Source organism: Molossus molossus, unplaced genomic scaffold (genome assembly GCF_014108415.1).
Source record: "Molossus molossus isolate mMolMol1 unplaced genomic scaffold, mMolMol1.p scaffold_m16_p_18, whole genome shotgun sequence".
Taxonomy (NCBI): domain Eukaryota; kingdom Metazoa; phylum Chordata; class Mammalia; order Chiroptera; family Molossidae; genus Molossus; species Molossus molossus.
This window is the reverse complement of record NW_023425353.1, coordinates 36,368,516-36,381,553: the sequence shown is the minus strand read 5'-3', so window position 1 is coordinate 36,381,553 and position 13,038 is coordinate 36,368,516. Positions and strand designations below refer to the sequence as shown.

The following is a 13,038-nucleotide window of genomic DNA, read 5'->3' as shown; positions in this document are numbered from 1 at the left end:
AAATTATACCTGTTTTTGGTGTGCCCCAGGATGAAAAAGGTTGAAAATCGCTGGTCAAGGTTAAGAACTTAGACCTGAGTATTCCTTTCAAAAAATCATTAACATAAAAAGTATGGTCCTGATTCTGGTTTGTCCCTTAAACAAAACGAGGTAGCTTTATATTTGGAAGACTGTGGTAATGCATGTAGTACTTGGTAATAAAGGCTAATGCAATTTTGTGTTTCTAATAAGGGTATTTTTTTTTAACCCAATAGAACAATATTCTAAATAAATAACATCAGACATATACATATAACTAGCAATTCTCTTTTTAAATGGTTTTATAAATCTGTTATTGCTTCAACAAGAGAATGAATACCAGAATACATTTCTTTTAAAAAAACTTACCTGTCTTAACAACTAATCTGAGTCACTACTTTTATTCTTTATTGTCTTTATTTTCCAAGTCTGGCACCCACACTTAGCACACATCATGGATATTTGTACAAATATACATACACATTTTAAAGCCTCAGTTCCTCATTAAACCTTGAGCTCAGGCTCCTGTTAAAAAGAGGTAAAATGGTGACAATTTAAAAATCAGGAAAACATGAATAAATCCCAATCAACAACTTCCTTGTTATGAATTAAAGCAGACATTTTAAGGCAAAATCCATCACTTTGCTAAAAAAAACTTCCACTAAATTGCAGCCTCAGATATTTACAAGAAAATATATACATAAAAGCCCCTTGCCCCTCAGTGTGGTTTAACGACAAGCTAGCTGAGGAGCTGTATGTTAGTTCAGGTTAACTCCACTCAGGAAGTTAATACTTCACTGATTAAAATTGCAAGTGTTAAAAACTAACTTCAAGCAGGGTCATCATTACACTATGAAGAGGAATTGTCCGTCATCTCTACATAAACCCATCACAGTAACATTCAAGCTTTTAATTTAAACCAATTACTGTTTGGTAACTGAAAGGCAGATACGATTAGTGCACTCTGGATCGTTTGGTATTATTTTTCTCTGTAGGAGCTTTTCTTTTTTGTGATAATCCAGGCCCCAGCTCCTTATTATTCTGAAGAAACGAAACAGCCTCTGGTAAACAGTAATTTTCTACTCGAGGAGGGGTTTCCTACGAAAGGGGGAAAAAACCTGACATTATTCATTTTATTCAGATTTCAGTGTCAAATGATCAGGTAATAGATTCCTTTACTCTGCTTTTTCATTACTGAGTTCTTGGAAAGAAAACACTGGCCTTTCAAGTTATGCTACTTATCACCTGTCACATTTACTAAGCAGTCCCTATTGACAACCTCACCTTTTATCAGAACAAAGAGCTTATAGCTCAGACCTGAATAATGGTTTTATCTGTAAAGTATGGATTAAATATAGAATATGGAAAATTTGGAAAAATATAATTAACAGTTATCAAGTGTGAGACAGTATGCTTAATGTAATTTTTGAAAACACTTTTTTACTGAATTTTTACTTGATCTTGACAATAAACATGTGAGAGATGTTTACTCCCCATTTTACAGATAAAATAAAAAGGTTAAATAACAATCAATGTTACATAACTACCCAAGTGGCAAAGCCAAAATTTATATACTTCTCTATGTGACTCCAACACCCTTATGTTCTTCTCACAACTCTATTCCAACATACATAAAATAGACTGTCACTACAGCACAATGCGTTCCTCCAGACACCTAGTACCTTGGCATACTACAATCTGAGGAAGGCAGGGGACACAACCAAAGGTCAGACAGCAATTACCTCTGGGGGGAAGGAGGGAAATGCAATAGGAAATGCCTATGGGGATGAAAGTGTTACTAGTTCTAGTTCTTAACCTGGGTACCCAGACAATAGTTTGCTATTCTTTAACCAATACATATATGTTTCATACATTCTTTTATATGTAAGAAAACAAATGAAATGAGAATGCATGTACAAACACTGTGCCCAGCACAATACAGGTGATTAATAATTACCAGTTCTTATCTTAGATAGCAGCTGTGCACCTGAGATGACCGGGACTTTGGAGGGGATGAGATACAGTCCACCCACTGCTTTATGACAAAGGCTTCATGTTTGCTTTAGGCATTCTTTCTTTTAAACCCAAGGCAAGTCCCAAGCATAAGCAGCAAAAATCACAAGGCAGGATGAATTCTGGCTTCCCCTTATTTCTACGCTATTCTGCTTGAAATCCTTCATGGTAAAGACATTTATGAGCATGTGTCACACTTTGCTGGTTCCTGGTGGCATTTTAAGCACTCTAGTGCCAGGAAGATTTTTCTTTGCCTGTGCAAATCATGCAACACGGGCCACTCACTACACAAGTGTAGCCAGCCCTCCATCTAGCAGATGTTGGCTCACCTTAGCATCTAACACAGGTGTTTACCATATATCATTGCAAAAGGCCAAGGAAACTAAAGAAGGACCCTTGGGTAAATGTTTCTCCTTGGATTCTTAAAATCAGTTTCTGCTTTCTTTATATTCTAACATCTACAAGGGCACTTTCAGAGGCAACTAGATTTTTATACATAGCTCATATTTAACTTCCAAGCTAAATGTTTCCATATGTGTTCATTATTATAAAAGACAGAATGAAATGGAAAGGGGTTAAACAGAATAACAGAAGACTGACACTGGACTAATAAGCTGACAGTTTAGATGTGCAGCTACTTCTCTATGCACATATAACCAGATCTGTGGTAATGAGGTCAAGGACAGAATCTTACAAACCTGCGTAAGATAGTCAGCAATGTATTCTGTTTTCAAGCAGTACACATTCTGGGCAGCAGCTTCTGTTATATTAACTCCTGAGTCATCTGGTTTCACTTTATTAAAGTCAGAAAACAGATGTGTGGCTTCTTTAAATAAAGGCATAGAATGACCAGGTAGCACCTAAAGAACAAGAAGCACCACAATCTGTCAGCGTCCCAAAGTAATTCCACTGTATCATCTGTACTTAAGGATTACCAACTCACAAAATACAGAAAGTCAGGAACTGACTGATCATAGCAACCTTGGTCAGAAAACAATTCATGTAAAAATTTCAGTAAATTGATTTAACACAAACCTTTGCCCCTCCGGACTGAAGCAAACGTCTAAATCCTGCTTCTCGGGACTGATCAGCAACATGTAAGATAACCTTCCACCCGCTAAACGCCCCCTGCAAATAAAAAAATAACTGGGTTGAAATTATTTGGAAAATAAATGAAAGAACAATACAGATAATATATTATTTTATCTGTAAATGTAGCTTTATGTCAGTAAATAATCTTATAACCTACAGTCTGCCACAGTGGTAACTGTCTCTGCCAGAACCATCTGAAGCACACAGCTAAGTCTGGCACAAAGCAAGCCACCACGAAATACTTGGAGAATGAAGGAAATGATTTAATAATTAGGTGACATTAAAACAAAACAACCTGACTTTTGTTGACTCTCTTCCACTATTTTTTCTTCTAATTAATCAAGGGTAGAGCCTAAAGCACAGCTTCTTAGATTACATGAAGCCTCCATTATATTTCTCTTGAAAATATTTGCAAATTGGATATATACAGTGGAATTACTTTAGAAGAAAGAAAATAAAAACTAACAAGGATGTGGAGAACTCAGAATACAATAAAAAGATTTCTGAACTCGGGGTTTCTTAACCTTTTTGTGAGCCACAGACCCCTTTTACAGTCAGGAAAACCTATAGACCTGTTCTCTAAATAACTTGTTTAAAATAACAGCTTTGTTGTGTAATTTCCATACCACATGAATGTTATTTAAATGTTCAAAATATATAAGATTACATATGATAATTTTCAATCAAATTATTTCCTATTTTAAAAATTGTGACATAATAGATGTGCTTCTATGTTAACACATTAAATCAAAAGTGTAGTGGTAAGTCGAATACTACTATTTTAAAGTAGTGAACATAAACACTTCAGGATACTTATAATACAAAGCAAAAATATCTGACTTCTCTTGAGGCGAAGTCATAGGTAATGTTAATAGTGTTGTGATTTGTTAGGTGGATTTGCAATTAAAGGAAATGTTAACTTTTAGTTAGAGGTTAGTAAAAAGAAGGATATTCTCCTCCCCACCCCCATCTAAAGTATATAGCCTTCCTGAATTTAATCTACAAACTTCTTTGGGAAAGTCTGTGGATCCCAAGTTAAGAACTCCTGAAGTTAGATGCTGAAAGGATTTTTGGAAGAAATATGTGGATCACATTTTACATGTTGATAATTTTTAAAAAAATAATTTACATTATACATATCTTACTGTTAATTAGAAAATTAATATTAAGCTCAATTTAGAATGCCCAAACTAAGCATATTAATAAATGGATAGAAGGCAAACAGAATTATTCTTATTTTGTCAAGTACATTCTCTTAAAAGAAAAACTTAATCTGAAATAGTCATGATGTTGAATGCAATTAATATTGTCTACATAATTTCATATGTTAATACCTCAATAACACCTGATTCTTGACTTTGCTGGATTTTTTTCCTCCATCTCATTGCTGCAAGTGCTAATCTTCGTTGCTGTACACTGATTCCAGTCAAAGCATCAAGTATGGAACTACTTCCCCATTCATAGTCTTCTTCCTAGAGAATTAGTCCAACAAACTTTTGAGTTCCTACAGTATGTCCTTAAGGAGTTCACAATCTAGTAAGAGTTAAAAACTATACATTTAAGCCCTGCCCGGTTTGGCCCAGCAATTAGAGCATCAGCCCATGGACCAGTGAGTCATGGGTTCGATTCTGGTCAAGGGCACAGACCTTGGTTATATTTCTCTCTGGCCTTCTTTCTCCCTCCCATTCTATCTAATGATAAATTAAAAAATACCCTCGGGTAAAGAAAAAAGAAAAAAAAATTATACACTCAATTGTTGTAAATACAGAGAATACTAAGCAAGCACCAGTTTATGGGTATGAAGGAAATGTATATTAATTTGGCTTCATATGAGAGCCAAGTAAGTATATGTGGTTTTTTATTAAGAATCAAAAAAATATTGCACACATTTCTAAGAAATACAGACAACCATAGCAATTGGTAATATTTAGATTACTGGGCTTCACCCACTGTAGAATGAACTTCACAGAAGGACATTGTCTCAGAGAAGGTATGTATGAACAGCTTGATTAGCTGCCTATAGACGCGATTCCTAGGAGATCTTGATTGAAAAATTTTAAAAATTCAAGACAGATACAACTGTGATGGTAAGTTAGGAACCAAAACAGTTCAAATAATTAGTTTAATATTTATTATTTTATTTTTTTAATCCTCACGAGAAGATATTTTTCTATTTATCTTCAGACAGAGTGGGAGGGAAGGAGAGAGAGTAACATTGATGTGAGAGAGACACACTGACTGGTTGCCTCCCGCACAATCTCTACCAGGGCCGGGGACAAACCGCAACTGAGGTACCTGCCCTTGACCGGAATCAAATCCATGACTCTTTGGTCCACGGGCCGACGCTCTAACCGCTGAGCCAAACTGGCTAGTGCTAGTTTAATATTTAATTGGCTCGCAGTAAAGATAAAAGCTTACAGTGAGATAATTTTTTTTTTTAATCCTTACCCAAGGACATCTCTCCATTTTTTGTTCAGACAGAATGGGAGGAAGAGAGAGAAACATTAACGTGAAAGGGACACATCGAGTGGCTGCCACCCGCACTACCAACCAGGGCCGGGGAAAAACTGCAACTGAGGTACATGCCCTTAGCAGGAACCAAACCTGGGTCTCTCTGGACCTCAGGCCAACGCTCCAACCACTGAGCCAAACCGGCCAGGGCACAGTGAGATCATTTTAATATATACTGTTATTTCAATTAAAAAACATAAGCAGCCCTGGCCAGAGAGACCCGGGTTCGGTTCCCGCTAAGGGCACGTACTTCGGTTGCAGTTTGTCCCCGGCCCTGGTTGGTCGTGCGGGTGGCAGCCACTCGATGTGTCCCTTCACGTTGATGTTTCTCTCTCTCTCTCTCTTCCTCTCTCTCCCTCCCACTCTATCTATACAAAAAATGGAAAAATATCCTCGGGTGAGGATAAAAAAAAACACATAAGCAAATTAAATCAAACTGACATAACTAGGAATCTGGGTCTATATAAGTTTTTTTGCTTATTGGTTAATGTGGACCTTATAAAATTGGTATACTCTAATTGGTCACATTTGGTTATTTCAATTACACAAATGGTCTGTGTATGTGTTGGAATCAATTATGAAGATAATCACTTTTAAAGAAAAATGACCCTTTACATGAATTGAATACACACCGCCACGAAGTGCCCAGCAGTCCTGCATGCTTCAAGATAGGAGCGATGAAGGACCCACTTCCCAGCTGCCACTGAGGCTAAATACTTCTCGTTTCGAAGTGGATGCCCCACAACAATGTGGGTACAGTTGGGATCAAAGGACTGCTTCTCTATGACTAATCCACCTGAGAGAAAAATGGGGAAATTTTCTTATTTAGCCACAATGCCCTTATCAGATTTGAATAATTAACAAAAGTTCTTTGCTATTTCTAAATCCTTGTTCAAGTTTTCCTGTCTGCACCTGTTTATTACAATACAAGGGCCACATACTGCAGTTAGTTGCTATATTTCTTAGGTTTCAACTACCTTAGCAATTTTAAGCACTGAATATAGATACCCAGAGAGAGGGAAGTAAAAAAGGGACATCTACAGACTAGAAGCGGAAAAAAACTTTCTGTGAAGGGACATAAGGTCAGCTGACCAGAGGAGCTTGGGAGAAAATACACATGCTAGGTAGAGACAAAGCAGCAGGCGGGAGCTAAAAAGTCTTCTCAGATATAGGTGGGTGAAGCCTGACTTTGAGGAACAAGAGAAGGCATAAGTAAATATAAGCTTATGCAGAGCATGGTGTTGATTCTTACATTAGAGCTTAGCTTAACTACTGGGTAGGGGGAAATACAGCAAGGACTTACTAAGATGTTACCAGAACATTCGAACTCATGCATTAGAGATGACTAACAACCGCAGCAATGCTTACTATATGCCAGGGACTGTTGAAAGTACTCAAGATTATTAGCTCATTTAATCCTTACAACTATGAAGTTACAATTATGACTATTATTCTCTGCAATTTACATATGGGGACATAGAGTAACCCAGGATCAGAGAGATGACAAAACAAGGTAAAAATTCCATATAATATCAATATCTTATTCTATATAACAAACTTACAACATAATAGACTGATTTATGTATGTCAGTTCATAGCTGCTTCATTTATGAAGTCAAGGGCCTCTGTGCATTCCTATCAGAAACCCTGTAGTCACAGACTCCCACTTCCAGCACAATCTATACTCACGTGCCCCTGTACTCCATCCTATTCTAGACTATTTTCTAATTGTTTCTACTCTTGCCCAGAGTTTTCAGAGATGGAACCATCTATAGGATATAGACATTTGAGCATTCCATTTTGGTGAGCTCTGGGAAAAAGCTTATCAATTCTGACTTACAATTCCATCTAATTTATTATATAATTGGGGAACAAAATGTTCCACCTGAATAGTTTCCAAGAAACAGTTTTTCAACTGTACAAGTGTACAACTGTATCTGATGGAAATCTTTAAACAAACATGTATTATGGTTCTCCACACCCTTAAAAGCACAGAGAGCACCAGGTATGGGGCTGAAGAACACCAGATTACCTGGTGTGCTGCCTCTAGAATGATGTCAGATGGAGAGCCTGACCACTAATGGAATAAAAATATTACATACCTTCAACTTCATTAAAATGTGGTTTTACTTATACTGTAAGTCCATAATTTCATTGATTTGGTCCAAGATTTCATCAATGAACAAATAAATGCTCAAAGCAGCACAAAAGATTCTTAACCCTTAATGGTTGATTTCAACTTAAATCTTTAAATCCTATGACCCAGTGACTTTAGATTTAAGCTTTATAAAATAAAAGTTCTAATGTTGACTCAATCTTTCATCTCAGACAAATTAACCATCTTTTTTGTATCAATGTCTATACCTTACAAATGATATCAATATCAATCACATTTGCCTTCTAAATAAAGGTTACTCTATGGGATTTTACTTAAGTAAAATACTTGTACCTAGTTTCTCGATCAGATGACAATAATCAATACGTTCTTGAGGATTCAGAGATGACAATTGAAATGTGTATTGTTTTTTTAAGTCTTCACGAGTCTCCTCTATTGTTATAATCTGAAATGGAAGAGTTATTTTAGAAAAAGTAACATTTTTAGTCTTCTGAGTTATCAAATATAAAAATACAATGCAAGAAATGAAGTTTTCAACATTTGATGAACCCTCGATATTGATATCAATAAATTCTGAATGCCGCACAACAGCAATAACCAAAAGCTATGATCACCACACTAAGAGTAAACAAACCTTTTCTCTAGGGTGTGGTGCCACAGGAGGGTTGGCTAGGGGGAAGGCAATACTGGGGGCTTGAGGCGTCGGGATCAGGTGGCTGTCTTTTACTGGAGTCTCCAGTTCTTCAGAGGTTGGGTGTTTTGGAGCTTCAGTCACGTGTGTGTTTCCAGGACCACAGGCAGCTGAGGGCAATAAAGTGTTGCAATGTGATATCATCCAAACATGACTAAGAACAAATTCTGGAATGTAAAAAGTACATGCAAAAGAAGTGACCTATTTCCACAGTTTATAAATACATGCAATTAATTAGCAATGAAAGGGCAAATGGTGTTATCTAGGGGCCTCTCCCAACCCTTTCTTTAAAAGCCAGCTTTCATCAGTAAAAAGTGGCCCAAATTTGTAAGATTAAAGCAATGTTGCATTTGGAGAAAATTAGAAGCAAAGATAAATCTATGTATCAAGTGCAGAGAAATAATCTATTGATGTGAAGGGGGGACAAATGACCAAAGATGGGAGATAGGAAACATCTTGTTTTCAAGGTAAAGACCAAGGAAGAAAACAACAGGGGAATTCAGAAAGAAACTCATACAAGTCCAAAGAACAAGTGTAGGTATGTGTTGAGTAGAATTCAGAAGAAGATTTACATGAAAATAAGATGATTAAGAGTAAAAACACGTGCAAAAAGGACTAGACTAAAAGAAAGAATAATAGTGAAAATCATGTCTGGGAAATAATACCTAATCCTAAATTTCTAAATTTAAAAATCAAAACGTAAGTTTCAATTTGCTGATAATTTAATTACAACGTATAATTATTTTTCTGAATCTTAGGTTTAAAACAAATTAGAAATACCTAAGACTTTCATTTGCATGTACAATTAAAAGAACCACAAAGTGCTTATCTGTTTATTTTCAAGAGGTCAACATGTACTTAATACAAAGAAGTAAATAGATTTCTTTCTCATTACCCTGTTCAGCAGTTTTTAAATCACATAAAGACTCTTGGAAAGGAGAATCCTCCAATTTTCTAATGTCAACCTGAGGTTCAGAGTATTGTGTAGGACAACTAGGCCACTGCAAATTGCTGGCAAGCCTTGCCCTCTCCTCTCTGGCTGTAGGGTCATCCCAAATGATCTGCTCATTCTGGGAGGGTTCAGTGTTGATATCAGGTACTGTTTGACGAGACTGCCTAAGGAATGAAAATGACAATTTTAATAAACAGACAGCCACAACAAAACCCACATTCATAAATTCCTTATGTTCAACAGTACATTTGTGGTTCACCTTTATATGCCCATCTAGCACACAATGAACCCTTGAAATTTTTTACTGAATAAATAAACTCTGGAAAATATTTTATTTATAAAATGTTTCCCAGAAACTTATCTCTTTTAGTGAGAAAATGAAACATACTTTGATTGAACGTTCAAATATTTAAAACTTCAAAAAGAGTTTAAAAGTGCAGTCAGGCCTTGGCCAGTTTGGCTCACCAGTTAAAGCTTCGGCCTGCGGTCCGGAGAGACCCGGGTTCGGTTCCCGCTAAGGGCACGTACCTCGGTTGCAGTTTGTCCCCGACCCTGGTTGGTCGTGCGGGTGGCAGCCACTCGATGTGTCCCTGTCATGTCGATATTTCTCTCTCTTCCTCTCTCTCCCTCCCACTCTATCTGAACAAAAAATGGAAAAATGTCCTTGATTGAGGATAAAAAAAAAAGTTCACTGTCAAAAAAATGTTAATTCCAAAATGACTGCTTCATTTGAAAAAGGGAGTTTTCTTAGTTATATTGGCTTAGGAAAACATGGTAATCTTTAGAAAACTGGTTCCTTTGCTTACCGGTAGTTGTATTTTTATCACTTGAACTACTAACTATAATTACATGGGAAGTATATTTGTAAATTCTGCCTTAAAAAAAGGAACTTTTACTCTTGGTAACCAAACCTCCCAGAGTCACAGGTAGACCAGCCTTTTGCTAAACTAAAATAAAGAGCATTTTATAGTGTAACTGTAACAACTGCACTGGAGAATCAATAGAATTCCAACTATTTTCTTTCAAGATACGTACCAAATCTTTCACACACACAAACACACATGCATGTCATATAATCCCATTACATATTATGTACAATCCAATTTATACACACATAAATAAAATCATAGTAAAAATAATTTACTGCCCTTTCCAGTTTGGTTCAGTTGGTTTGAACATCAGCCCTTGGACCAAAGGGTCACAGGTTCGATTCCTGATCAAGAGTATGCACATGGGTTGCAGGTTCAATCCCTGGCCCAGGTTGGGGTCATGTGGGAAGCAACCAATTGATGTGTCTCTCTCACATTGATGTTTCTCTGTCTCTCTCTCCCTCCCACTCTATCCAAAAAATAAATGGTAAAACGTTCTAGGGTGAGGATTAACAACGAAGTAATAATTTACCAAAACTGATGCTACCCCCTAAGACTTTATTTGCCTCAAAAACAAGCGGGACAGCCTTTTATTCTCAGGGTATTTACTCTAGTTTGGCACAAAACTGAGGCTCTCTATACTCATAAAACATGACCTGAAGTATATTAACAAAAAGCCAGTTAGTACTCAGATAAAGAATTAGCCTCATGAAATATAGTTATAAAATAAATGCACAGCTTAATTAATTCAAGATGTAAGTCCCATAACGCTCATCATATAACTGGAGGGTTTTCTACCAGAGAAAAAATGAGGTAATGCTACCGAACGAAGTCACATTACACCAAGAGCTGGAATCACCTTTCCTAGAAGACAGATTTGTAGACAATACAAAATACATGTCGTTCTAATAAGAAATAACTGTTTAAATGATGCCTCACTGTGAAGCACTACTTGGTGAGGAACAAAATGTCTGTATGTTTCCTGTCCCCAATTCAGAATCCCAGAACTGCTTGGCACAAGGGAGGAAGACGGAAAAGCAAGGAAGGTGATATCTGAATATAATATACAGGGGTGGGCAAAAGTAGGTTTAGAGTTTTAATATGGAAAATAATAATAATCATTCAAGAAGCCCTGGCCAGTTTGGCTCAGCGGTTAGAGCGTCGGCCTGCGGTCCGGAGAGACCCGGGTTTGGTTCCCGCTAAGGGCACGTACCTCGGTTGCAGTTTGTCCCCGGCCCTGGTTGGTCGTGCGGGTGGCAGCTACTCGATGTGTCCCTTCACGTCGATGTTTCTCTCTCTCTCTCCTTCCTCTCTCCCCCTCCCACTCTATCTGTACAAAAAATGGAAAAATATCCTCGGGTGAGGATAAAAAAAAGAATAAACTCTGTGCTTCATGTACTCACAACTGTAAACCTACTTTTGTGAACCCCGTGTATAGTTTGGGCTAAATAAGGCCCAGTAGTATAACCCTTTTAGTGGTCTTGATATTCTAAACTTCTTTAATAATTAAAAAAAAAAAAGCAAAGTTAGGGCTAACTCATGGAACTGAGCCAGTAGGTACCTACACAAGGAGTTACCCTTCTCTCAAGTCATCCAGTCCCTCCTTTCCGCCACCATAAGGAGGGATAGGTACATACCTCAGGGCCTCCAGGACTCTACTTCGTCCACTGCGGGCGGAGCGAGCGCTGTCAGGGGTTGAAGACGCACTGTTACAACCACTTCTTGAAAGGGAGGTCCTCTGCCCTTGGGGTCTCACTATTGATGTTGCAGACATTATTTCCTGCAGCTGCTTTTGGAAATTCTCTCTCATCTCCAAAGTCTGTGTCAGAGCTTGAAACACACAAAATACCTATCAAGGCAAGTTTCTCTTTTTTTAAAATCACATTTATGCATATTAATGATTTTGTCTAGATTTAGTTGAACACCATTTTATTAACCTGACATTTACTGAATACACAGGCTATAATAATGTACTAAGGACTGTGAATAGTGCTAAGACTTGCAGTGGTTCTCTCTTTTGTAGAGCTCCATGCCTCCTTCTTATACACGCTCACGTTAGGTACTATACTCTGAGGTGCATTACAATCATTTATGTATATGATTTTCCCCTATGATCCTTGAAAACACACCACAATATATTTATGTTTGAGTTCCTTATAGACTAAACACTGAAAAGGTACTAAATAAATATTTTTGGAATGAACACAGTGGGAGTAACTAAATAGGTTAGTCACAGGGAAAGCTCTGGTAGGAAAGGATGAATATGGAAAATAGAAAATGTTAATCCATTAAAAAGAGGACACCTATATAGATATAAGACTATTCACTGCAGTATACTTTATAATAGCAAGATGTCAGAAATAACCTAGATGCCCGTCAACAAGGAACTAGCTGAATAAAGTGGGCCATTTTTACTCTATAAAACACCTAGTTCCACAAATTTCACACTTAAATCACTTAAACTTTTGCAAATTATTACTTAATGATAGGCATGGAACTTCCTCAAATTAAGCTTTGTTTCTATTTAGCATCATAGAAAATAACTTATTTTTCTATCTGATGCAAAGGAATCATATGTTAATAATTTGTGTGTAATTTAAAATATATTACCTCCTTTGGAGTCATTCCTCCCGTTTCCATTTGATGTAGCCACTTCTTTGTTATCAATGGTCATATTATCTATATTATTTTCTTTTACAGGCAAATGATCTGGCTATTAAAGGAGAAAAATTACAATTGCTCAAAATAAGCCATGGTATAAGGTCTCACAGCAATA

The 13,038-nt window shown here is 36.9% G+C and overlaps 1 protein-coding gene across 3 annotated transcripts in view; it reads right to left on the bottom strand.

Annotated features, from left to right (window-relative positions):
• Positions 1 to 369: 369 nt before the first annotated feature.
• Positions 370 to 13,038, bottom strand: part of TOPBP1 (DNA topoisomerase II binding protein 1) — a 57,587-nt gene continuing 44,918 nt past the window's right edge. Inside the window, exons 19-28 of one of the 3 annotated variants that reach the window (XM_036266634.1) lie at positions 12,873 to 12,975; positions 11,900 to 12,092; positions 9,337 to 9,557; positions 8,385 to 8,551; positions 8,084 to 8,195; positions 6,267 to 6,430; positions 4,458 to 4,595; positions 3,067 to 3,159; positions 2,730 to 2,891; positions 370 to 1,116 (exon numbers count right to left, since the gene is read on the bottom strand). In XM_036266634.1, the coding sequence (XP_036122527.1) occupies positions 973 to 1,116; positions 2,730 to 2,891; positions 3,067 to 3,159; positions 4,458 to 4,595; positions 6,267 to 6,430; positions 8,084 to 8,195; positions 8,385 to 8,551; positions 9,337 to 9,557; positions 11,900 to 12,092; positions 12,873 to 12,975 (1,497 nt within the window). In that variant the 3' untranslated portion in view covers positions 370 to 972. The remainder of the gene's footprint in view (positions 1,117 to 2,729; positions 2,892 to 3,066; positions 3,160 to 4,457; positions 4,596 to 6,266; positions 6,431 to 8,083; positions 8,196 to 8,384; positions 8,552 to 9,336; positions 9,558 to 11,899; positions 12,093 to 12,872; positions 12,976 to 13,038) is intronic. The other 2 variants (XM_036266636.1, XM_036266635.1) reach the window with 2 other exon arrangements.